The sequence below is a fragment of the Delphinus delphis genome, chromosome 13 (assembly GCF_949987515.2).
Source record: "Delphinus delphis chromosome 13, mDelDel1.2, whole genome shotgun sequence".
NCBI classification, from domain to species: domain Eukaryota; kingdom Metazoa; phylum Chordata; class Mammalia; order Artiodactyla; family Delphinidae; genus Delphinus; species Delphinus delphis.
In genome coordinates this window covers 18,061,273-18,088,608 of record NC_082695.1, presented here as the reverse complement: position 1 = coordinate 18,088,608, position 27,336 = coordinate 18,061,273, and the positions used below count along the sequence as shown (strand labels likewise).

At 43.0% G+C, this 27,336-nt stretch overlaps 1 protein-coding gene across 2 annotated transcripts in view; it reads right to left on the bottom strand.

Annotated features, from left to right (window-relative positions):
• The window catches only part of CORO1C (coronin 1C), an 83,720-nt gene that overhangs the window by 35,016 nt on the left and 21,368 nt on the right, over positions 1-27,336 (bottom strand). For both annotated transcript variants that reach the window (XM_060028250.1, XM_060028251.1), the window contains exon 2: positions 17,540-17,739. In XM_060028250.1, coding sequence (XP_059884233.1) covers positions 17,540-17,734 — 195 coding nt within the window. In that variant the 5' untranslated portion in view covers positions 17,735-17,739. The remainder of the gene's footprint in view (positions 1-17,539; positions 17,740-27,336) is intronic.

Genomic DNA, 27,336 nt, shown 5'->3' with positions numbered 1-27,336 from the left:
ACAACGCAATACAATTAAAAATTAACAGAAAAGTACAAGCCAAAAATCTCCAAAGCATCTGAGAAGTTTGTTTTTTTTTAAAAGTGTTTGCCAACCTATCCAAGTCCTCGACATCACTCCTACCCGTCCCACCGTACCAGGAACATAAACGGTATCAGCCTTCTTCTTCTTCTTTTCTTTTTTTAAAAAATGAATTTATTTATTTATTTTTGGCTGCGTTGGGTCTTCGTTGCTGAGCGCGGGCTTTCTCTAGTTGTGGTGAGCAGGGGCTTCTTCGTTGCAGTGGCTTTTCTTGTTGCAGAGCACGGGCTCTAGGTGCACAGGCGTCAGTAGTTGTGGCATGCGGGCTCAGTAGTTGTGGCTCGCGGGCTCTACAGCACAGGCTCAGTAGTTGTGGCTCACCGGCTTAGTTGCTCCACGGCATGTGGGATCTTCCCGGACCAGGGCTCGAACCCGTGTCCCCTGCGTTGGCAGGCGGATTCTTAACCACTGCACCACCAGGGAAGTCCCCCCAAAATTTCTAATTTACTAAATAATTCACATAGAAAGTCATAATAGCCAACAGAAAAAGGTTAAAATTGGTCAGTAAATACATGCCATATCAAAACTTGTGGGATATAGCTAAAACAAAACTTAAAATTCCAGATGAAATAAGTAAGCACCTAGAAAATGTGTGATGTATCAAAACTCCTTCAATAAACAGAAAACCTAAAGAGACCCAGAATCATAAAAGGACCAGTACTGTGGGCTTCCCACAGTGCAGTGGTTAAGAATCCGCCTGCCAACGCAGGGGACACGGGTTCAAGCCCTGGTCCAGCAAGATCCCACATGCCGCGGAGCAACTAAGCCCATGTGCCACAACTACTGAGCCTGCGCTCTAGAGCCCGCAAGCCACAACTACTGAATCCCGCACACTGCAACTACTGAAGCCCGCGCACCTAGAGCCCATGCTCTGCAACAAGAGAAGCTACTGCAATGAGAAGGCTGCGCACCGCAACAAAGAGTAGCCCCCACTCGCCACAACTAGAGAAAGCCCGCATGCAGCAATGAAGACCCAACGCAGTCAAAAATAATAATAATAAAAAAGAACCAGTACTGTAACTCCATACATCACTGCCCACCCAAAATCAATCAGTAAATACCAAAAATAATAGGCCCAGATGGTTTTACAGATGAGTTTTCCCAAACATTCAAGGAAGAAATCATCTCAAACCAGTGTTCCCAGAGAATAAAAAATAAAAGCGCACTGCTGAACTCACTACATAAGGAATGTACCACCTTGATATGAAGGACAGTGTAAGGAAGAGAAACTTAGGCTTATGTGACTTATAAATATTGATGCAAACTCCCCTCAAAAAAGGAGGGGGAAAAAAAGTAATGCAAATTCAGCAGTGTGGGTTGTTCTCAAAAAACACAAGTAAAGTGAAAAGACAAGTTGCAGATTGGGAGAAGATTTTGTATCTACGTGTGTGTGTGTGTATACATACATATATACATGTATGTATACATAAAATATATACCTGACAAAATCAATAAACAACTTAATAGAATAAGGGGCAAATGATATGAACAGGGATCCACAGGGAAGGAAGCCTGAAAAGCCAACAGATGTATGGAAAGTACTCCATCTCACTGGTAATCAGGGAACTGCAAATTAAAACAATAAGGTAATATTTGACACCCATTAAAATTGGCAAGAATTTAGAAGTCTAAATACAAGTGCTGGCAAACATGTTTGGAAAGAGGAACTCATAAAAACTACGCACAGGAGAGTATCCTGCTACGATTCCTTTTGAGAGCAATTTGGAAACAACTGGAGCTGAAGTTGCCCGCCCCTCAGCAATACCACTTCTTGATGGTCTGTGCGAGAGAAACGCTCCCATATTTTGCACAAGGGTATTCATGGAAGCACTGTTGGAAACAGTGAAAAAAGCAGAAGCAATGTAACTGTCCTTTGGTATGAGAATAAATATCACTTATATAAAAGTTTAAAACATACCAAATAATAGTCTATGTTATAGGTACATTCACATGTAATAAAGTACAAACATATGATACATACCAACTTTGAGGAGACAATTACCTCTGGGGAAGGAGAAGAAATGGAAAGCAGAATGGTAGTTTAGCTACATCTGTTATGCTTTACTGTTTTCAAAAAAGGGAGATATGAAACAAACATGGCAAAATATTAACATCTGTTTAACCTTGTAGGTGAGTACATGAGTGTCCTATTATTTTGTTTCCTATTTTTAAAAAATAACTAAAATATAATAAAGTTGAGAAACACACCAATATATTGTTATTAATTTACATTAAAAAAAAAATCTATGGGACTTCCCTGGTGGCCCAGTGGTAAAGAATCCGCCTTGCAATGCAGGGGACGTGGGTTCGATCCCTGGTCAGGGAACTAAGATCCCACATGCTGTGGGGCAACTAAGCCCGCATGCCACAACTACTGAGCTCACGCACCTCAACTAGAGCCCGTGAGCCGGAAACTACAGAGCCCACGTGCTCTGGAACCCACGTGCCGCAACTACAGAGCCCACGCACCCTGGAGCCTGTGCGCCACAACTAGAGAAGAGAAAACCCACAAGCCACAACTAGAGAGAAGCCCACGCACCACAGTGAAGATCCTGCATGCCTCAACAAAGATCCCACGTGCTGCAACTAAGACCCAACGCAGCCATAAATTAATTAGTTAATTAATTATTTTAAAAATCTAAAAAAAAAACCCTTTAATCCCAAGGAAAAGAGTTTTTCTACCTGAAATGTTTTATTGTATCCCAGGGTCTTTGCATTCGGAGGCTCACCCCAGCACACCCCATCTGGCATCCTTGGTGGCAGAGTATAGTCAGTGAACTCTAAACATCCAAGGACACCAAATAATTTTTTTCAATCTGGGCTAGGAAGAGCTTTTGCTCAGATATACAGCAATTTTGAGGGGAATCTGGTAGTACATTAATACTAGTTGCTCTTAATTATACTCAGAAGCTTACTAAATGACTTTTCTTTTTAAGGTTAAAATTATACAACCCTGGCCAAAAGTAAATAGCTACTCACCAGTATTCTTCAATCAAGTAAGATATCTGAGAATAGTAAGAAGCGTTTCTGCCATTCTCAACTCAGCCCCGAAAAGTCTATAGCATAAAAGTAATAAAGAGCCCAACAGTTTCACGGGAACTTGAATGTAATTCAAAAGACAACTGCCACTTATTTCCCCCCTTTCTATCAAAAACAAATAATTAGTAATAAAAATCGCTAGCACTTTCAGAGTGCTTACGTTACATGCTAAGAACTGTAGGACAATCTTTTATGTGCATTATCACAACTACCTTCATGAAACAGCAACCCTATTATTCCCACTTTCTAAGTAAAGAAATAGGAACAGAGAAAACCAAGAAGCAGACATCTAAAATATCACTGACAATCCTACTAGGTTTCTACAGAGAAAGAAAATTTCCACTATGCCATGGGGTTGTGAAAAAGGCACAAGAGTAATGTTGAAATTAGTGGCAGCTGGTCATCAGAAACACAAGTTAATAAAAAATGATACCCTGCAAACAGCTGCTTCCTCTGGTTATAACATCATCATAAATCCTCACAACAAATAAAACAGGGAAAGTACCATCATCCTGCAGCACAACAGAAAGGGAATCGACTAAATGTCTGACAGTGATAGAGGAACAAAAAGAAGTATGAGAAAAAAATGCCGTTTTAAATGTGCAATGATGGGTTTACACACAGGGTGTGCTCCACACACAGTCAAGTTATCAGCTGCTGTGATTCCAAGGGCTTGCACCTCCAAATAGCTTCTTACCCATAACAAAATCAAACCTAAAGCACAACAACATATTTCACCCATAAGTATGTATCTTTAAAAGGGCGGAGCTGGGCAATTATAAACTGCTGAGAGCTCAAGTCCATGGAAACTGAAGGAAACCATACAGTAACGGCCTTATGGTAAAGATGAGGGCACATCACTTCTGAAAGTCATTTTGCCCTGGGATCTAATGAGAATGCATTTCTCATTCATAATCATGACACATCCTCATTTATCATCCCGTGAATAAACCAAGGAATCCATGTCTAATTCTAGATTGTGAAGGACCATTCAGAAAGACATCATTGCAAGTCATGGTGACAACACGGCTTACCTGCACGTCTAAGCAGCAAGTTTAAATGAATGCTGAGGCTGGGAGAAAGACTGACAAAAACTTAGTAACACCTTTTAAAGTATTTTTTTTGGCTGAACAGTGATTTAATAACTACTCATCAATTTCCCAAGGGTTACATATAGAATAATTTCATTTACTAACAAATCAGTCCACTGTTTCATTAAGGATGCATCACCTCAGTTACATCATCTAGAATATTACTACTTTGCTAGCATGGAATTGAAAGTTTAGCTGAGACTAGCCAGTTGGAGATTCAGATTTCTTGCTTTAAATAATTATTCAAATGTATTGATTACTTACTAGTTATCCCGATCACATGCCATAGAGCTTTTATTGTACCTCTCTAGCTAAAACTCCAAGTGATGAGAATTACCAGCAAGTCAACTCAAGTGGCGAAAATGACCAACACCAAGGTTCCCAAAGGCTCTGGCCCAGACCCCAGTTCATACACTTGTGGGACGCTGGTGAAATAGGTCAGGGCACTGGCTTAAGGACTATTATTATCTAAAAGATCCGGTGGCCTGCAGGAGGCCCAGCAATATGAGCCCCAGGGAAAATGCAGCCTCCAAAGTGTGCGTACAGCTGGCACGAGGGAGAGGTGTGACAGCACAGTTTCCATGCGGCGGCCCAAGCTGAGGTTGATGGCTTTGACATGTTCTGGCTAGCAGCCCTTACGGTGGCAGAAAACCACCAAGACACCGGCACTATCATTCACTTTGGGTATGGGGAAGGCCCTCAAAAATTTCAAAGCAGCCAAAAGCCTCAGCAGAGCTCCTGGAGACTGATGCTTCAACTAAGCTCACAGAGTTAGGCAATACTCTCCTCCTACAGGCTCGCTTTCTTTCTTTCTGGGGGGGGAGGGGTGAAAAATCAAAATTGAAGCATCAGTAAATACATATCTTTGTAAAACTGCTCTAAGAAGGAATGTTTATAATTTTAAATAAGTTGGCAAAAACATTTCCTCCTTAGGCATACAAAATTCAATGTAACTCTTATGAAACGATATTTCTAGTTGTAAAGGTATTTCCCATTAGTTTGAATAGGAAACCACAACTGCATCCATTTATATCAAATAGTGTACCTTATTTTTTTTTTTGGTAATTTTATTTTACTTATTTATTTATTTTTGGCTGCGTTGGGTCCTCACTCCTGCACGCAGGTTTTCTCTAGTTGCAGCGAGCAGGGGCTACTCTTCGTTGCAGTGCGCAGCCTTCTCATTGCAGTGGCTTCTCTGGTTGCCGAGCACAGGCTCTAGGCACACAGCTCCAGTAGTTGCGGTGTGTGGGCTCAGTAGTTGTAGCCTGCGGGTTCTAGAGCACAGGCTCAGTAGTTGTGGCACATGGGCTTAGTTGCTCTGCAGCATGTGAGGTCTTCCCAGACCAGGGCTCGAACCCGTTTCCCCTGCGTTGGCAGGCGAATTCTTAACCACTGCACCACGAGGGAGGTCCTATCTTACTTATTTGTCATATCTCCTTTCAAAAAGGCATCCATATTTAGGAAGTGCACTCATCCCACACGCCGAAGACACTACCGTTCAATCAAAAGAATTCTAATATATACAAACAGACACGTACAGAAATCTTCTCATAGATGTTTCTATAAAGGAGTTCCACCCTAGGATGTTATTTTCAAGGAAGCTAATGGCGTATTTTACAGGTGCAGGCATTTTCACCCTCCCAAAGTCTCAAAATACAACATTGGGATGCTTCCCATATGACCTTTGCATTAATCATTCAGAATGATTGTTTCTTAGTGTAAGACAGACCCCTCACATGGTAATTGTTTTCGATCCACACATTAGCTCACTCAATATTAGACTGAAGATACTACCAAACTGGTGCCAACGAGGCTCAATCTAATAATTACTGGTTCCTTCCAAAAGTAACATTGGTTAAAGCCACATAACACTTTACCCAGCAGGCTTACTCTTTCTCACAACTAACATACATTTCCACAAAGTTAAAAAAAAAAAACTCCTATGGTGCTAAAAAGTGACACCCATTACTTTTATCACTCAAATCAAATATTCCCCTTTCAGATGCTCAGGGTATTCGACATACAATGTCCTTCTAGTTTACACTCTGGATTCAGTTCTAGAAACGCAAGCTGGTCTGGGGCGGTGGGTTGTGATCGCTTCCTAGGCCATCTCCCTCAGCTAGTCCAGAGCAGGAAGCTCCCTCCCAGGACCTCCCTCCAAACTTCTCATCTGCATTCTTCTTATAATCCAGCCACTTTATAATCCATTACTATAATCTGAGCTTATTATTTATCCAAACTGGTTACACCACCCTCAGATGTAAGGCCCAAACAGGCCCCACTCCACCCCCCACCCTGACTCAAGGAACAAAGATTTTCAAACTGTTCATTCCCTACTTTATATTCATACAGGTTTTCATTTTAGGAAAAAATGCTCATCAAAATCACTCGATGTGTCCAAAGTTCAGTAACTTTATCATATTGTCCACACATTAAAAGATCTTTTCAAAGGCAGAGATAATACCTCATTACTGGCCTTGGAGTAATACCCTGAGAATTCTTGAACCGTCCACAAGGAGAATGGTTAAGTCAAACATGTGCTCGGAAGCAAAGGAAAAGTTTGCAGCCTGGGCATAAGGCCTCCATTCATATTGTGCAGAGTTCAAAGGAGTCAAAAAAGGATATCTATTGAAGTGGGTTTTCATTTTTTTTCAACTTCCTTTTTCTTGGAACAGTATTATTTATGTGGATACATGTTCCACTGCAATCTCTTCAGGTCCTGCTCCCTCACAGGGAGGAGCTACAGTGACAGTGGTCGTGGCACAGGGGAGAGACTGGCCAGAAGAGCAAGACAGGGACCCCTGCAGCTTACCAGGAAGACCGATGCACACAGTACAGGGCCTGCTGACAGGCTGGTCACCAAGAGTGACAGTTCGTGGCCCAGGAATAAAACATTCTGGGGAGGTTTTACTTTAAGGGAACCAGAAACGCCAACCCTGAGGGTGAGAGGAGGTGCTCTGGAATAGCACATAGAGATTGGGTTACCGGGTCCTGGAAAGTAAGCCAGCCGCCACAGCTGCCAGGGAGAGGCAGCATGGTGCTGAGAGCCCTCCCCTGCCTGTGAGTGAAAAGGAACAGTCTTTACGGGCACAAGTGAAAATGCCAAGCAAACCATTTTGGCATCACAGGTCCTCTTTAAAAACTGCGTTGAATAGTGAACAGACCATTTTAAAAGTCCATTAAGAACCTGAGGGCAGTTACTATAAAACTACGGATATTTCATTATCACAAAGCAAAAAGGTGGAAGAGTTGGCATTTCCTTACTCAACCACACCTAAATACACAACAGCAAATGGAGAAGCTCTATTTCTTAACTTCCTGACTTAGCAGAAAATTTATAAAGCAAAATCCTCATCAATGCAGACAAGTAATTCCACACGATCCCTCTGGTCTGAGAACAAAGAAAAACTAGGAGCCCAAGATGAGGTAGAACCTAGTCAAAATACAATTCAGCTCGAAAGGAAAAACTGGAAAGCAAAAGAACTATTGAACTAAGTGCAAATATAGGAAATTAAAACAAAGCATTTAATATCCAAGCAGAAAGGAGAGTAACTTGTTGCCTAACCCTTGGTACTGAGTGTCATCTCCAATGACACTGGAGATTCCTCCCATGGGACCCTTGGTGAATGAGGAAAAGCCCCAGAGCTACCCCTTCCAATCCCAGCTCTGCACTGGTTTACCCACAAGCCTCAGAACAAAAACCCACCCTTCTTGAAGTGGGGATGAAAAACAGAAAAATATCACAGCTCTCTTTTTTCTTTTTCTTTAGGCAAATGCCTTGGGCTGCATGGCCGAGGCAGCTCACATCTTGCAGTGGTTGTAAACAGCAGGAGGACTGGAGCAGAGACCCAATTCAGTAGCCTGTATCATTTACTCCCGACTTAAAGCTCAGCCAGAAAGGAAACCCTAGTCCCCGTTCCTCTGAGAAAGCCAACACGTGCTGTGCTCATCACTTGCCCTCCAGGCTCAGCCTTCCCTGGACTCAGCTCAGGTCCCACCCCCAACTAGCATGGAATTCAACTTGGTGAGAGCAGAACGTTTACTACATATGGTTATAAAGAGGCTTCTGGACAAACGGGGACAGCAGAAATCTGTCCATTGCACCTGGAGTCTATTTTAGTAGAGTAATCAGTATTCAGAAACCTGCTCTTCGCTGCTTCCCTGACTTGGGTCATCATCACGTTTATACAAGGCGGCTTCTGGCAGCAGCACTTGCCCATGTGCTCAGCCCAGACTCACGCTCCAGAAAACCAGGAAAGAGTTAAATGTTCTTTGCACTTGACTCAGTGGCTTCCCCTCACCACACACTCCCAGATCCCACCATTCGCCGAGCCAGGCAGCCAATCAAAGCAAAGGAAGGAAATGATCCTGGCCGGCTGACAGCCCCAGCGCTCTGATGGCCATATATGGTAAAAACCACTGTCAGAGCCCTGTCAGGCCTGCAGGCCGGCTGCTGTGGACATATCAGTGAACTGCAGCAGCGTGAGAGGCCGGCCAAGGAAACGCACAAAGGACAGGCTGCTTGCTCATCTCCAGGGGAGGGGGTAGGAGGAAGGCAGGGGAGGGGAGGGGGGAGCCGTCATCTGCCAGGGCACACTGAGTCACAGCCACTCACTGTAATCAAAAATAGCCCCAGGGTACATGGTAAGATTCCTTCTGCCAGGACTTTGTGCTCCATTGTTAACTGGGGGTGAGTAGGGTGTCCCCCTCCCATCCCCCCTCCACCCAACAAGACTGTGGAAAACAGTCACTGGGAGCAGATGAAAAGGTCCTTCTGTGGCACTTCATGTGGTAATGAGGCCGTGCAATGCTCGTGGGGCTGGCAGCTCGGAAGTAATTTGGAAGTCATTGTTCTGCACCTGGTGCCCCCCACCCCGCATCCTCCACTGCTGGCCCTGCCCTGCCTCCCAGCCTTTCACAGCCCACACAATTGACAGTTAAGGTGCTCAGGGTAGCAGACAGACAGCATCTATTTCAGGAGGCGGTGAATGGGCATCCCAGGACACATCAGGACACTGGCACTGAATAAAAGCCCCTGCCCATCACACCAAAGCTACCCTGTGCCAGATGTCCACATCTGTACAAAGGGCTACTAGCATCGCCACCCTTGTCCAAAATGGGGCACCGCTATTTGTGGGAATGGAAATTGCCTGTCAGCAGCGTACAGTAAGGGGGAGGCGCAGCCAATGCAAATCCAGCAGGTGCTGGCAGTAACTGGGGGTCACAGAGAAAAGCACCATCGGGAGACTGCCATTTCTTTTGAACTAGTCCATGAAAGAAGGCACTTATCAGCACGGCGCCTGGCACTTAAAGGAAGCCCTCAATGATGTGAGCTGCTGCGACTCCATCACTGCCACTGTCTACTCGCAAGGCACGGTAGAGACCAAGCACTTTCCAAACCTTGAGACAATTCTCCGAGCTGCCAGAATCAGAGCCCTGACAGGCTAGTGTTTTTGTTATTAAGTCTTCTAATCCCAGAGAAAGAATGCAAAGGATTAAGTGTCAATTAGACCACGGTTTCTATTAAAAAATCTTTCACACTCAGTGGGAAAAAAATGTTAATCAAAAATATACATGTACAGGGCTTCCCTGGTGGTGCAGTGGTTGAGAGTCCGCCTGCCGGTGCAGGGGACACGGGTTCGTGCCCCGGTCTGGGAAGATCCCACGTGCCGCGAAGTGGCTGGGCCCGTGAGCCATGGCCGCTGAGCCTGCGTGTCCGGAGCCTGTGCTCCGCAACGGGAGAGGCCACAACAGTGAGAGGTCCGTGTACCTCAAAAAAACAAAACTATATATATATATATATATATATATATACATATATATATACACACACACACACACATATACATGTACAAACCAAATAAAGATTCAGAGACCTAGGTTCTAATCCATGGAAGACCCCACAGCTCCAGGCAGTCACTCAGCCTGAGTTTCAATTTCTGCAACTGTAGAACAGAGGTATGACAGCAACCCCACCGTGTGCAAAAACTAAGACATCATATATGAAGGGGACCCTCCAAGCACATTCTGATGTCACTCTGGAGCCTTATTTTTATGAATATAACATGAAGTCACTGCCTTTTCCTGAAGCTGAAACAGTGGAAAGATGCCACGTAGATCCAGTTTTAACAAAAATCCTAAAATGCAGAGCAGTGCTTATCCTGGTTCTTCTCCGTATAACACTGAAGGAAAACACTAGTTTTGTACTATTTACACTGGAAGTGAAGGAAAAAAAGAGCCAAGAAGTGTGTAATTTTTCTACCAAAAAGCTGTCCTACAGCTCCTCCCAATCCCCCTCCAATCAAGCATTCCATTTCTCCAATACGAGAAAAGGCCATCCCAACGCAGAAAGAAGGAATGTGGCCCCCCCGCCCCGTTCTTCGCCCTCCTGGGAACAGAGCCCCTCTTCTAACACATCAGTTTAGTGAGTTGGTTGGGCTCCTCTTCTGTTTCATCCCTGGCTCCTACACTCAGGAGAAACCCAACTTCCAACAGAACCTTCTCTGTGACATCTTCCTTGAGCCTCATTTAGAACTCATCTCCCATCGCTGTGTCAGAGCCCTTTAGACACAGACAAACCTCCCCATTGGAGAGATCGAGGTCAACTGTTAGCAAAGCTTTTTTAAGAGCAAGATTCGAAACAGGTCCTGGCACAGAGCAGGTGCTCAAATGTCTGAGAAATAAGTATGTGAATGAATTAATGTAATTTTTTTAAAGTACTGTTTTAGATTTCACTTAAGCTTAAACAACAATTCGCTCTTCATAGAGCTTTGGTAATATTTCTGATATTACTACTACAGAATCCCTCAATTATTCATTTAAGATTTATTATAGAATGCTGTATATCTATATGTATGTATCTATCTATACAGATTTTTTTTTTAAAAGGAGAGGTGGAAAGAGTGTTTAAAATTATCCAAAGGCCTTTTAGGCCGCTTTGAATTACTCATTTATTTGTGCATTGTGTGACCTAACATTATTGAGTCAAGTGCCATATCCTGAGAATACAGCTGACCCTTTAAGCACAGGTTTAAACTATGCAGGTCCACTTATATGCAAATTTTTTCCAAAAAATATGTACTACAAGATCCATGGTTGGTTGAATCCACAGATGCAGAACCATGGATACAGAGGGCCAACTGTAAACTTATATATAGATTTTCAACTGCCAAGGGGTCTGCACCCCTAACCCCCGTGGCAGGTTTTTCAAGGGTCAACTGTACATGTTTTAGTTATCACTGCTGCTTAATGAGTTACCCTAAGATTCAGCTACTTAAAACAATAAGCATTTCTCATCTCACACAGTTTCTGTGGGTCAGGAGTTCAAAAGCAGCTTATCTGGGTGGTTCTGGCTGAGGGTTCTCCTGAGTCAAGGTGTCAGCTAGGTTTGCAGGATCCACCTTCAAGATGACACACTCCGTGGTTGGTAAGTCAGTGCTGGCTATTGGCGGGCGGTCCTATGGACCTCTCCACAGAGCTGCTTGAGTGTCCTTACAGCATGAAAGCTCCAAAAGAAATAAAGAAGCCAATATGCTTTTATGACCGAGTCTCAGAAGTCACACTCCATCAATTCCTCCATATCCTAGTGGCTACACAGGTCAGCCCTATTTAATGTGGGAGGGAACCACACAACGGCAAGACACAAGGAGGCAAGAACCATTGGAGCCCATCTTGGAGGCTGCTACCACAAGAGAGTAAGGTGAGATGCTGGAGAACCCTACCATACACCCATCAATTTTGTATCCTCCATCCAAGCGAAGGTCAAGAGATCAAGAGCATATCATTCCAACCACCCTCCCGTTATCTGTTATGTGGCTAAGAAAATAATTACATTACAATGTGATAATGCAGCCTGTGGTACTAGTGGCATGAGACAAGCAGCTAAGGAATCCCAGAGGATGATTTCCACTGTCTCAGCAAATTGGAGATAAAATTTGAGTTGGATACTAAACATTAAGAAGGAGCACTTAGAACACTGACTGAAATGAATCAAGATTTCTTCCTCAATAAATTTCTTCTTCAATAAATATGACAGAAAAATACACTAAAGCAGCCCTTGTCAACCTGGGTTCTGTGAAGGAATTAAGTCCTAATGCCCTAAGGCAGCTACTTTATGTAATGGATTAATTTCTCTCCTATCCATCTATAAGGCTTAGCTATGTCCCTTTCTTGAGAAAACTAAGAAAATATTCACTGAAATGATTTTCTGTAGGGGCTGAATTCTTTCACAAAACTCTAGTTGAGAAAGACTACAAAATGAGTTGAAAAGACAGTTCACAGACATAAATAAAGCAAGATCCCAAATATTCCCACACACAGTTCTTAAAATATATGGGAGAAACATAACTGTGTATAAGAAGGCACCTCACAGCTACACCAGAGGAGCAAGAAGAGAGGAGACAGTGACCCAAAAGGCTGACAAAGACTTGGCCACACCCATCCCATCATGGCCCAGAGCAGAGCTGCTCTCCTAGGCAATTACTGGTAAGATGAAATTAGCCATCACTCCAATCCTCCAAAGTAAGAACAGTCAAGGGAAGAAGGGAGAAAGCGATTAGGGAAGACAGGAGCCCTCCAATTTGCATCCTCCCTCCAAGCGGATGTCAAGACATCAAGAGCATAGAATTCTAACCAACTCCCTCAACCCTTGCTCCAGGTTCACTGGGATCTGAAGTTTTAGTGTGTATGTGCACGCCTGTGCCCACACACATCTAACATTGCTGTTTGTAGGAGCCACCGTGGCTCACAACAGGGATGGGAATGCCTTGGTCTCACATCACGAGCGTGGCTCCTGCACAAGGAGAGGCTCGTTCGTGCCCTTCGTGCCCACGTGGTAGCGCACAGGGGGCTGGAACCTGTGTGCTCCTGACAAGGCAGCTTGTGTAGTTGTGGGGAGAACGCAACGGCCAAAACCACAAAGCCAACTTCTGTTCAACAAGACTGATATTATTCATCCTATGAAAGACCAAAGAATAAGAAAATGTACTAAGCCACACCTTGAGAAGTCATGACTGAACAGCATGCCACAGCTTGAGGGAAGCATGACAAAAGAAACCCTGAATCATGTGTGCTAATCTAAATCGCCCCACCTCAGGGCTGAGCACTTTCCGTATTCCCCCAGCAGTGATCTCTTAAAATCCTACTTTCTCTAATAAAACCTTTCGAACAAAAACCTCATAAACCATACACTTAAATAAACATATACGCATTCCTAAGCTTACCTCTTGCTGTGTATGTGTCCATGTATTTGTCTCTACCACTCTTTCCATTTTTAATTTGAAGTCCTGGAAGACAGAGACCATGATTCTCCTGGAATCTAATCATAAGCCTCACGAGGTTGCAGTAAGTCCTACTTACTGCTGACGTTAACTAACTTTGAAGAAGAATTCATGGAAGGCCATGCTTTAAAATGGGAGCCTTTCAGAAAGAGTCACAATACATCTTAAGATCAGTACACACTGATCTTTCTGTCAATATTAACATGGACAGAAAGCCCCCAAAGCATCACTAAAACCAACCTGGCTGACTATAACCAGGAAAAAAAAAAAGCAGCGGGGGGACACAGACAGACAGACAGACACACACACACACACACACACTCTGCCAGAAGTCTCTTGAGATAGTGATTAAAAACCATACCCACCTCCTTAAGTTCATGTTTAGAGAAATCCTAGACTGCCATCAACACGTACAGGAGCCCAGTACACACCCAGAGCATCATTTCCCACAATCTTCATTTCAAGCATCACTTCTTATTATATGTGGGAATTTGGTTTTTCTTTGCCTTTAAACAAAAGCAGCACCTCATTGTAAAACTATTTCAAACTTGCCAAGACACTGAAGTTGTAGGATCTCTTTTCCAGGGCAGAGTCCTGTACTAGGATCAGTGGGTTCACCATGTACTCAGGTCCCCAATGTTTTCGTCCTTCAAGGTTGCACTTCTAAAGGTGAGACAAACACCGCAGTACCAGCAATCTCCTGGGGGCCGGGGAAACTGACCACAATGAAAAGCAGATGCAGTGCTCCTGGAGAGCAAAGATGGCACCCAGCAGACACTCAGTCTATAGACAATCAAACTACACGTGCATAGTCAAAGAACAGTGAAGACCTCGTACTATATGAACAACGAAATATCTGTAAAAATGTAAAACTTACGATCCGTATTCAAATCTTCATTATTATACTAAAATTATAAGGAAATAGATATCCAGAGGGCAATCAGCCCTTTAATGCAGGCAGAAATGCAGGTTTTCTGACAACGTGGAGCATAGTTCTATTTTCTAAAAGCCTAGATAGTAAGTAGTCAAGGGACAGGGTCTTAGGAAGAAAAGAAAGGTGGGTGTCACCTGACACTTCGGGGCTCCGGGCTAGGCCCCGCCATCACAGCGGATCCTTCTAAGACCTCCCGAGACACAGAACTGTCTACAGGAGCCACAGACCACTTTTCTTTGCTGGGCTCAGCCTTGCCCTTTGAGGAAAAGCAGCCACGAGTAAAAAGGCATCTACTTCCCAAAGTTACGTGTTGACACTAAGGAGGGAAAGAAAAGGAACAACAGTGTTTCCTTTGCTGAATTTTGGGTAGCAAACCACTTTTTTTTTTTTTAACATCTTTATTGGAGTATAATTGCTTTACAATGGTGTGTTAGTTTCTGCTGTATAACAAAGTGAATCAGCTATACATATACACATATCCCCATATCCCCTCCCTCTTGCGTCTCCCTCCCACCCTCCCTATCCCACCCCTCTAGGTGGACACAAAGCACCGAGCTGATCTCCCTGTGCTATGCGGCTGCTTCCCACTAGCTATCTATTTTACATCTGGTGGTATATATAAGTCCATGCCACTCTCTCACTTTGTCCCAGCTTACCCTTCCCCCTCCCCGTGTCCTCAAGTCCATTCTCTACGTCTGTATCTTTATCCTGCCCCTAAGTTCTTTAGAGTTCTTCAGAACCATTTAGAAAATCACTTTTATATAGAGCCCCTCATGTTACAGGTAGAGATATGGGAGAGCGTAAGGACAGAGTGACATATCCATGTCTCACCACAAGTCGGTGACCAAGACAGGATTGAACCCCTGGCTCCAGACCCATGTTCCTTCCTCGATGCCACACTGACCCTAAGGGCTCAATACACACACTTTAATACACAAAAATCCCAGAATACGTGTGAACCTGTTTATTATAAAAGTCGATAACCCCAAGTACTGACCTTATTTCCAATGGGTGTCACCGGGCTTAGTTTATGCCAATGTCACCTCTTCCAACACAAATTAATATTTAAGGAGTAGAGCCACACAGAATGTATTATAAGCCTGGGAAAAAGACAGACCCTCGAGGCTCCTCCAAAAACCAATGTTTCGTTCAAACATGATAATTTCTGAAGCAACTTATTCTGTCCCAATTCCTAAACAGCTGGTTGAAGAACAAAATAATAAAACCTATTTATTAGGTATTGGTCACTTAATGCAACTGAAAACCAAAGCATAAGATCCAGTTAGCTTAGGACCTGCACACAGGGCCCCCTTAAACAGTATAAATGTAACTCTAAGTTTCCCACGGTTTGTGAAAGCAAAGGTGGACTCACAGAGCCTTTTGTGAATGTGGGACTTGAAGAGAACTGTCTGAACTTGGAGGAAGATTAGCCGTTCAAAAGTTTATTTGGGGCTTCTTAATTGGCTTATTCTCCTTCTTTGAAGCAAAAAGTCGTAAATTTATCCCTATTGAACTCAAAAGAGATCATGGTACTTCAGTGCCTGACCTTGGTTGACAAGCTGAGGTGTCTTCTCAGCTGGCTGCCATAAGACCCACAACTGAAAAGTCAAGTTTCCAAATGCTCCTTGCTCTTGGTGAACAAATCGACTAGAAAGTCGTGGAGATCAAACGCGACTGGCATTAAACTCCAACCCAAACTCCCAAATCAGGTAAGTACAGCTACAATAGTGTAATGTATTGTTCATCACTGAAACAACAATCTCCTCCACAAAAGCAAAAGTATCTGAGTAGAAAATTTAATTTCAATTTAATGAAAAGATTCTCCTTTAAAACATGATTAACAACTTCGCCAATAAGAAAGTACGTTTGGAAACATATGTCAGATTTGTTCCCCAAAGGCATCCATCTCCTCTGTAGTGAGATGGTTCTATTGTGTAATATCACATCAATCCAGCCACTGAGATACAAATCAGATGTTAAAATAAAACAAGTTAGTCATGAGCATCTGAGAGAATGAAAAGTACAAGAGAATTGGAAGTTTTCCCAGCAAGAGTTTTCCTAAGGAAAAAACACCAAAATACAATACTTTGACAGAAATTCATGTTACTGTAACCACTTTCAGAATCACATGGTCCATTATGATGAGACATGCCTCTACTAGGCATGGCTCAGACTCAGGGAGACCCACTGTTCCCAGCAGAGTGGAAACAGCTGTAACATGACCCAACATCTGCATCCTTATCATTAGGGCTCAGGACTCACCAAATTTATTTTCCTCCTAAAAGCTAATCAGAAAATGACTCTTTCCAAGCTCTCTCTTCACAGTGTTTCCCACCCCCCATTATTTGCAATTCTGGGATTTCCTGTTAAAGCTAGTACAGACTTTCATCTACAATTTTCAAGAACAGGCAGAAAATTACAAATCTCCAATCTTCTCCCCTATACTGGAGAGGGCTCTCTGGAAGGATAAAGTCAGAAGAAGGGAGAACTAGGAAGCCCAGCGGGTTCAAACTCACACAGAACCACTTTCAATACAGAGCCTTTATTTCCACCGCTTGTTAACGCTGTTTAGATCCTATGCTGAAACCTACTGCTGTCCAGACTTGAAATCTGCATTGTTTGCGGACATTTTCTTGAGCCCTCATCCCATTTACCATTCAAAACCAAAAACAAAGCAAAACCGAAAAGTCTCAGTCCTCATGACCTCACACACAAAAAAGATTCCCTTATAATCTTATCAATTTCTGCCCATTTAAAAACATAACTGTTTCTAAAATTGCACTTTTGGGAAAAACTTTTATGAAAAGTGGATGATTATGAACCAAATCGTAAAATTCCTGTGCCTGTCCATGCTCACAGCATCATTATAAGAATCTTTTTCATCCGCAGAGAGCACACCCAGAACAGAATTCGCCATTCTGTTTAATGATTCTCTGTCAGAGAAAAACTGATGTGGTTAGTAAAGCGTGTGGAACTTAAGCTCAATTACATCCAAGTCTAATGTTCCTAGAAATCACACAATGCTTAGTGACTATCAATCTCCAAAATCAATCTATTACTGACTAAACAGAGATTACCGGAGGGTGCCTCACAGGATGGAAAGTCAGATGACTTACCTTGTGCAAAGGGAGTACAAGGAACGCTCCTCCCCCACTCGCTTCTATGATTATGGCAACGAATCTGGGATTGACAGCACAAAAGGAACTGTCCCAGGTCACTCGAGAAACCCGGATATCATCGTAACACTGGTCATTTTTCACCGCCTGTCCAAATACATGGCGAAACTTGCTCTGTCGTACCACTCGCCTCATCGTGTCTGTGGGAGAACAAAAAGTATATTAAAATCATGCCCCTGAGTGAAAGCTTTACTTTTACAAATGAAAAGCTGAAAAATAACAGAATGGTATGGCATTTTGTCTGCTCTTCTAATATGTAGCCAAATGGCAAATCCAAATTTCCTTTAGCAGCACGTAGCCAGAGAAAACTGCAAAATGTGTCAGGGCAAGAATGACAAAGAAATGAAAAATTCCTAACTCAAGATCCAGAAACAGCTCAACAGTTTTAATTTCAAGAGAAAGATCAAGGTAACGAATGAAGGGAAGTAGCAGGATACAAAATTAATGCACAGAAATCTCTGGCATTCCTATACACTAATGATGAAAAATCTGAAAGTGAAATCAAGAAAACACTCCCATTTACCATTGCAACAAAAAGAATGAAATATCTAGGAATAAACCTACCTAAGGAGACAAAAGACCTGTATGCAGAAAATTATAAGACACTGATGAAAGAAATTAAAGATGATACAAATAGATGGAGAGATATACCATGTTCTTGGATTGGAAGAATCAACATTGTGAAAATGATTGTACTACCCAAAGCAATCTACAGATTCAATGCAGTCCCTATCAAACTACCACTGGCATTTTTCACAGAACTAGAACAAAAAAATTTCACAATTTGTATGGAAACACAAAAGACCCCGAATAGCCAAAGCAATCTTGAGAACGAAAAATGGAGCTGGAGGAATCAGGCTCCCTGACTTCAGGCTATACTACAAAGCTACAGTAATCAAGACGGTATGGTACTGGCACAAAAACAGAAAGACAGATCAATGGAACAGGATAGAAAGCCCAGAGATAAACCCACGCACATATGGTCACCTTATCTTTGATAAAGGAGGTAGGAATGTACAGTGGAGAAAGGACAGCCTCTTCAATAAGTGGTGCTGGGAAAATTGGACAGGTACATGTAAAAGTATGAGATTAGATCACTCCCTAACACCATACACAAAAATAAGCTCAAAATGGATTAAAGACCTAAATGTAAGGCCAGAAACTATCAAACTCTTAGAGGAAAACATAGGCAGAACACTCTATGACATAAATCACAGCAAGATCCTTTTTGACCCACCTCCTAGAGAAATGGAAATAAAAACAAAAATAAACAAATGGGACCTAATGAAACTTCAAAGCTTTTGCACAGCAAAGGAAACCATAAACACCACCAAAAGACAACCCTCAGAATGGGAGAAAATATTTGCAAATGAATCAACTGACAAAGGATTAATCTCCAAAATTTATAAGCAGCTCATGCAGCTCAATAACAAAAAAACAAACAACCCAATCCAAAAATGGGCAGAAGACCTAAATAGACATTTCTCCAAAGAAGATATACAGACTGCCAACAAACACAGGAAAGAATGCTCAACATCATTAATCATTAGAGAAATGCAAATCAAAACTACAATGAGATATCATCTCACACCAGTCAGAATGGCCATCATCAAAAAATCTACAAACAATAAATGCTGGAGAGGGTGTGGAGAAAAGGGAACATTCCTGCACTGCTGGTGGGAATGTGAATTGGTACAGCTACTATGGAGAACAGTATGGAGGTTCCTTAAAAAACTACAAATAGAACTACCACATGACCCAGCAATCCCACTACTGGGCATATACCCTGAGAAAAACATAATTCAAAAAGAGTCACGTACCAAAATGTTCACTGAAGCTCTATTTACGATAGCCCGGAGATGGAGACAACCTAAGTGCCCATCATCGGATGAATGGATAAAGAAGATGTGGCACATATATACAAGGGAATATTACTCAGCCATAAAAAGAAACGAAATTGAGCTATTTGTAATGAGGTGGATAGACCTAGAGTCTGTCATACAGAGTGAAGTAAGTCAGAAGGAGCAAGACAAATACCATATGCTAACACATATATATGGAATTTAAGGGAAAAAATGTCATGAAGAACCTAGGGGTAAGACAGGAATAAGGACACAGACCTACTGGAGAATGGACTTGAGGATATGGTTAGGGGGAGGGGTGAGCTGTGACAAAGCGAGGGAGAGGCATGGACATATATACACTGCCAAGCGTGGGGTAGATAGCTAGTGGGAAGCAGCCGCATAGCACAGGGATATCAGCTCGGTGCTTTGTGACCGCGTGGAGGGGTGGGATGGGGAGGGTGGGAGGGAGGGAGATGCAAGAGGGAAGAGATATGGGAACATATGTATATGTATAACTGATTCACTTTGTTATAAAGCAGAAACTAACACACCATTGTAAAGCAATTATACTCCAATAAAGATGTTAAAAAAAAAAAAAGAATGAAGGGAAATTAGCCTTTCAGAGTTGGGTGGGAATGGAAAGACAATCCACTCTAACCCGCCCTCCCCTTTTACAGATAAGGAAACTCCAAAGTGAAGTTATCTGACAGATCTGAAACTGAGGAATCCTTCCTCCCCCAAATTATGATATTGTGGCTTTTTCCTCAGTCTGCCAAGGCAATTTTTCCATTTTTCAGCTTTTTCTCCAGACATCAGCACTCTGGTCTGAGAGCGGAGACTGCTCACGAGCGTTTCCACAAGACCAACTACATGCAGTGGAGAATTCAGCACAAGCAAACCACCCTTGCCTTCAAGAGGCTTCCAACACAGGCAGGACAATCAGAGCAACTCGGAACCAAACTCCTGGTGCTGACTGCTACCAGAAGTCTGACTGCTACCATGGGACAAAAGCCAGGTCTTGGAAAAGAGTAGCAAAAATTTTAATGGAAAGTAGAGACGAGGATGACAAGTGGTCTGACGCTAGCACACTGGACCTCTTAAGAGAGCAAGAAGCGAAAAGCAAGGGGATGGGCTAAGAGGCTGTGATGGTGAACCGGGCCTGAGAAAGGCCTGTACTGATCCCGGCAGCGGCAGTGAGACAGAGGAACAGAAAAACTCAGGGAGCGTAACGGAAACCAGGATGTCAGAGCTGATCACTCACCACAGCCACTTCCCAAGTAAACTAGAGGGCCTAGGGGACAGGAAGTGACACCAAGCTGGTATTCCCAGGCTTCCTCATGGGTCATTTCGGACCCCAACTTCCACTGGGCTGTCCAACTGACATGTGCACTGACAGCGCTCAGGCTTTAGGATCAGCAGCCCCACCTGCCTGACGTCTCCTGGGCTGCACCACAGCGTCCTTTTCCCGTCTGCTAATGCCAGGGCATTCTGTTCACGCAGGCTAGGGAGGAAGGAGCCACGAGAAAACACGAGTGGAGATGGAACACAGTCAAACCTTCACAGCTCAGCTGAAAACAAGTGCGCCTGATCCCCAAGGACAGGAGGGCTAACTAACACCTGTCCACTCATGCCAAACGGGACACATGTGGGGCTGCTGCTAATTCCTCCCCTTGAATTCCCTTCCTCGTGGCTCTGGGCCCACTGCTAAGCACAAAAGGAGAGAAGTTAGTTTTGCCAGTCTCCTTCTACCCTTTCAAGGCATGTGCAGAAGCGGCCTCTCTCCAAGCCTAGGGCGTGTGGCTGGGCTGAGGTGACAAAGCCTTGGCAGGCTGGTGAGCAGGCGTGTTCCTCAGCCCAGCTGCTGCCAGACCTTCCCAGCTGACCACCAGGACCAGAGGCTGAGAGCACCTGGTGGAGGAGACGGCAAATGACTTGCTTCCGCTTGGCCGGGGTCCTCCATGTGTGAAACAGTATGAATACTTCTCAAACTGGAGGAGATAAGACAGCTTCCATGAGGTGGTGAAAACCAAAAGAAAAGCACATCCACACAAAAGCCAATGTACAGCCAGCTGGTCTCAGGATCCATTTCCCTACCCGACCATCTGCACAAGTGAGCAGAAGCCGGAATCCCTGCCATTACCTTCCAGCAAGTGTTTCAAAAGTAAAGTTAACAAAGAAGAAGGGGGAATTACACCATATACCAAAGAGTTGATATCCTTCATATATAAAGTTTTTATAGATTCCAAACATGAAAATCCCAGTAGGAAATTACACAAAGTACATGAAGAGGTAATTTACAAAAGAAACACAAATGGCATTTTACCTCCACTCCTTCCTGAAATCCTAACAAAATGACAGGAAAGGAATAAAAGCTGGTATAAACACCAAAGGAAAAGCGAAAGGACACTGGAAAGGAGCCTACAAGAGAGCAAATGTGACCACAAAACCGTGGAAGAGGAAAGCTGTCAGGCGAGTGTAACTGACAGAAGTGAGTGTTCTCCACTCAGCTGCGGTCTCAGGAGGAGCGGCTCACAGAAGGACACCAGGCCCACTGTGAAACCGCCGAGCACTCAGAAGGGAAACAGACGTGGGAGAGGGGCTGCAGGGAAAACTGACCAAAAACCTAATTAGGAGCAGCTAGACACCCAGCTCTGCTCCTGAGTGCTGCACCATCAGGGGCCACCCCTCACCCGTCCCAGAAGCCACAGGGCAGGCCCTGGACAGAACACCACCAGCACAGGTGAGCACGGGTACCAGCAGGTACCACACAGACGACCTGGTCCTGTACAGGGGAGCCTCCAGCCCTGTGTTCTGGAAGCTCCCAGAAGGCTGGCTGCCTGGCTGAGATAGCACCCGCCCTGCCCCACAGGAAGTCAGCCCTCACCACCCTCTGTGAGGTCCACCACCCACCCAGCCCCCCTACCCACACAGGCACTGGGGTCAGTTTTTTGGGGCCCACTAATCAATGTGAACGGACATTTGAGGAAGCCCTTCAACCTGAAAAATGGAGACAATCTTTCCTCTTCACTCAAATAGGCCAAGATACCATCTAATCTCACCAACAATATGAATATTAACATAAATATGGAAAGTGCTTTGAATGTCTTCACTGAAAGACATCACACAAATCTGCCGGCTGGTTGACACACCTTTAAAAGTCATTTCTGTATTACACAGAGTGACGTATGTTACACAAATTTTCATCTAACTACACGAAGTCAGAATGATAAACAGGTTCTTTTGCTACAACCATGGAGGACAGTTAGCTATAGAGCAGAGAGAGTGAGAAAAGCCGGGGCTCCCGGAGTGCTGTGCTGTCTGGGCCAGGCCATTCACATCCAAGGTCGAATGTGATCTGGGCTCAGCTGCCCACATGTGGCACAGCTGCTTTTGCTGCGCACAATAGAGAAAGGCAATTAAGAGGGCAGGCTCCAGAGTCAGGCAACCTTGTGAGTGAGAAGCACAGCTGTACCATTTACTTCCTGGCCGTGGTTCAGTAGGGCAAAGTCATAATCTCCTTAAGTGTCAGATTCTCTATCTGGAAAGGGGTACATTACATATAAAGTTAAAGTGATATTAAATGAGCACTTGCTAATGGGACTATAGCAGGAGATGATTTCGTTGAAGTACCCTGTCTGGTTAAAAACACATAACTAAATACACAATAAATGTCAGCTATTGTTATCATCCTAGTACTTAACATAAGGTAATCCAGATTCAAATCCCAGCTCTGCCACTAACCTTTACGAGCCTCCGTTCCCTCATCTATAAAATGAAGGGGATGATACCCATCATAAGAATTAAAAACAACATCTGACAACCCAGGTCCAGATGGCTTCACTGCTGAAGTCTATCAAATATTTAAAGAATTAATACCGGTTCTTCACCAATTTTTACAAAGAATAGACAGGAACAAATTTCCAAACAAATTTTATGAGGCCAGTATTACTCTGATACCAAAATCAGACAAAGACATCACAAGAAAACTAGACTAATATCTTTTATAAATATAGACACAAAAATCCCCAACAAAATACTAGCAGACCAAATCTAGCAACATATGAAAAGGATTATACACCATGACCAAGTGGGACTTATCCCACAATGCAAGGTTGGTGTGACATCTGAAAATCAATTAATGTAACATGTATCAATCAGATAAAAACCAAAAATCACATGATCATCTCACAGAAATCTGACAAAATCAGAACAAGGACAGACATATAGGCCAACGGAATAGAACTGAAAGCGCAGAAATAAATTCATACATCTTTGGTCAAGCGATTTCGACAAGGGTACCAAAACCATTCAATGAGGGGAAAAATAAGTCTTTTCAACAAATGGTGCTGGGACCATTGAATAGCCACATACAGAAGAAGCTGGACCCTGACCTCACATCATATAAAATAATTAACTCAAAATTGATCAAAGATATAACTATAAGGCCTTAAAACTTTAAAACTCTTGGGAGAAAACATAGGAATAAATCTTCATGACCTTGGATCTGGCAAAGGATTCTTAGATATGACAGCAAAAGCACAAGCAACAAAATAAAAAGTGTACAAAATGGACCTCATCAAAATTAAAAACCTCTGTGCTTCAAAGTCACCATCAAGAAAGTGAAAAGACAACCCACAGAATGGGAGAAAATTTTTGTAAATCATATATCTGATAAGGCACTTGTATCTAGAATATATAAAAAATTCCTACAACTCGATAATAAAAAGACAAATAATCCAATTTAAAAATGAGCAAAGTACTTGAATAGATATCTTTCCAAAAAAGATACACAAACATCCAATAAGCACATGAAAAGGTGCTGGACATCTTTAGCCATTGGGGAAAGGTAAATCAAAACCACAATGAAGGGCTTCCCTGGTGGCGCAGCGGTTGAGAGGCCGCCTGCCGACGCAGGCGACACGGGTTCGTGCCCCGGTCCGGGAAGATCCCACATGCCGCGGAGGGGCTGGGCCCGTGAGCCATGGCCGCTGAGCCTGCGTGTCCGGAGCCTGTGCTCTGCAACGGGAGAGGCCACGGCAGTGAGAGACCCGCGTACAGCAAAAAAAAAAAAAAAAAAAAAAACCACAATGAAATACCACTTCACACCCACTAGGATGGCTAATATCAGGCCAGAGAATAACAAGTACGGATGAGGATGCAGAGAAATCAGAACCCTCATACACTGGTAGCGGGAATGTAAAATGGTGCAGCTGCTTTGGAAAGCAGTCTGGTAGTTCTGAAACGATTAAACAGAGTTATGATGTGACCCTGAAATTCCACAACTAAGAATATACCCAAAAGAAATGAAAACAGGTATTCACACAAATACTTGTACAGGAATTTTCATAGCAGCGTATTCACAACAGCCAAAGGGTGAAAACAACCCATATGTTGGATATCCACTGGATGAACGGAAAAACAAAATGTGATATATCCACACAATGGGATGTTATTTGGCAATTAAAAAAAAAAAAAAAGTCGGGGACTTCCCTGGAGGTCCAGTGGCTAAGACTCTGAGCTCCCAGTGCAGGGGGCCCGGGTTCGATCCCTGGTCAGGGAACTAGATCCCACATGCATGCTGCAACTAAGAGTTCGCACGCCACAACTAAAGATTCTGCATGCCGCAACTAAAGAAACTGCATGACGCAACTAAGACCCAGCGCAGCCTAAATAAATAAGTAAATATTTAAAAAATAAAATAAAATAAAGTACTTACTAATACATGCTACAACTTGGATAAACCTTGAAAATATTACGCTAAGAAGCCAATTACAAAAGTCTACATATTATGATTTCTATTCACACGAAAGCCCAGAATAGGCAAACCTAGAGACACAGAAAGTAAATTAGCAGTTGCTTGGAGGGGAGGAAGCGGTACTGCGGAATAGCAGGTTACAGCTAAAGAGCACAGGGTTTCTTTCCGAAGTGATGGAAGTATTCTGTAATTTGTGGTGACAGTTGCACATATTTGTGAACAAATTAAAAAGCACTGATGTACACTTCAAGTAGGGTGAGTTGTATGATATGTGAATTATACCTCAATAAAGCTGTTCTTTAAAAATCTGCAAAGTACCTAGCATAGAATCTGAAGCATAGTAATAGGCACTGTCCCATAAATGTCAACAATTGTTATTTAAGAGACTGCTAATAGGTTTCCCTACCCAAAGGGAGAAAACCCAAATCAATTTCCTACTGATTATGAGCCAAAAGTATGATTTTCACGTTAATGAACTAGTATCAGTTATCAAGGAACCTTTACAAAATTTTAGTATGCTGTTTACTACAGTATGCTGTTTACCTCAGTATGCTGTTTACTACAAAAAAAAAAACCCTCTTCTCAAGAAAGAGGCCTGCATTATCAAATGGTATTAGTGTTTCACCAATTTTTTAAACGCTTGGCTATAAATTTGCAAACGTCATATCATCACACTTAGGCGTTCTTTTATTAAATATCTTGTTCCAAATTATACAACTAGAGTGTCCCCAAAACTAAAGCATTTTATAAAGAAATCTAATTTTCAGTTATATTAAAAGGAGTAAGTGAAAGAATCCTGAACTAATACATAGACACAAAGTCCAAGGATAGAGTACATTCAATTTTGTGGGGGTGGGGGGTGGCACACCCCAAGGCATGCATAACTTCCCCCACCAGGGATAGAACTCACGCCCCGTGCAGTGGAAACCCGGAGTCTTAACCACTGGACCACCAGGGAAGTTCTCAATTTTAAATGTCTTGTCAGAGTTCAACCTTGGAGAGGTTGCCTGCCCATTAGGTCTTTCAAGTACAAATTCTTCAAACTGCATAGGGCCTTTTCTTAGCAATTATCACAGTAATAAAGGATCCTCGTAGTAATAAGGAGGGAGACAATGTAGCAATAAGTCATTCATTAAGCAAATGAAAGAAATGTTTACAAATTTCAAAATAAACTGATTTTAGAAAAAATGCAACGTGGTTTTTAATTTCCACAAAATGTTGGGAATTACAAACCCTACCCAAGGCCTTATAATAGGCCTGCCCAAATTTCCAATAAGACTGGGACTATTCTAGAATGGTTTTCTTTATAATAAAAACTGAGGTGTCTTTGAAAGACAATGTGAGAGCAGGTTGAGAGCACAGGCCCAACTCTGAAATGCTCTCTCTAAGATGTGGTTGAAACCTCAGTTTTAGAAACAAAGACACATGTCTCCTCTGCCCAAGTTTCTAGATGATACTGAAGGCCAAGCAAGAGTTAAGTCTTGATTGTCCAGCAGCCATCGTAGTAAACCTCTTTTTAGTTTATCTATCTTTTTTATAGTCACCATGCTGTACATTACATCTTATAACTGGAATTTTGTACCTTTAGACCCCTTCACCCATTTCATCCACCCCCCTAATCCACCACCTCTGGCAACCACCAAAATGTGCTGTCTCCATGAGTTTGGGTTTTGTTTTGTTTTTGTTTTCATTTTTAAGATTCAACATGTTAAGTGATATAGAGCAGTAGTCCCCAACCTTTTTTGGCACCAGGAACCGGTTTCATGGAAGACAATTTTTCCATGGACCGAGGTGAGATGGCGTGGCGGGGATGGCTCAGGCAGTAATGCGAGCCATGGGGAGCAGCAGATGAAGCTTCACTCGCTCGCCCACCACTCACCTCCTGCTGTGTGGCCTGATTCCTAACAGGCTGTGGACCCCTGATATATTGAAATGTTATTTGTCTTTCTCTATCTGACTTACTTCACTTAGGATAATGCCCTCAATATCCACCCATGTTGTCACAAATGGCGGGATTTCCTTCTTTTTAATGGCTGAATAATATTCCATCATACCACATTTTCCCATCCATTTATCTGTTAATGGACACTTAGGTTGTTTCCACTATCTTGGCTATTGTAAATAATACTGCAGTGAAC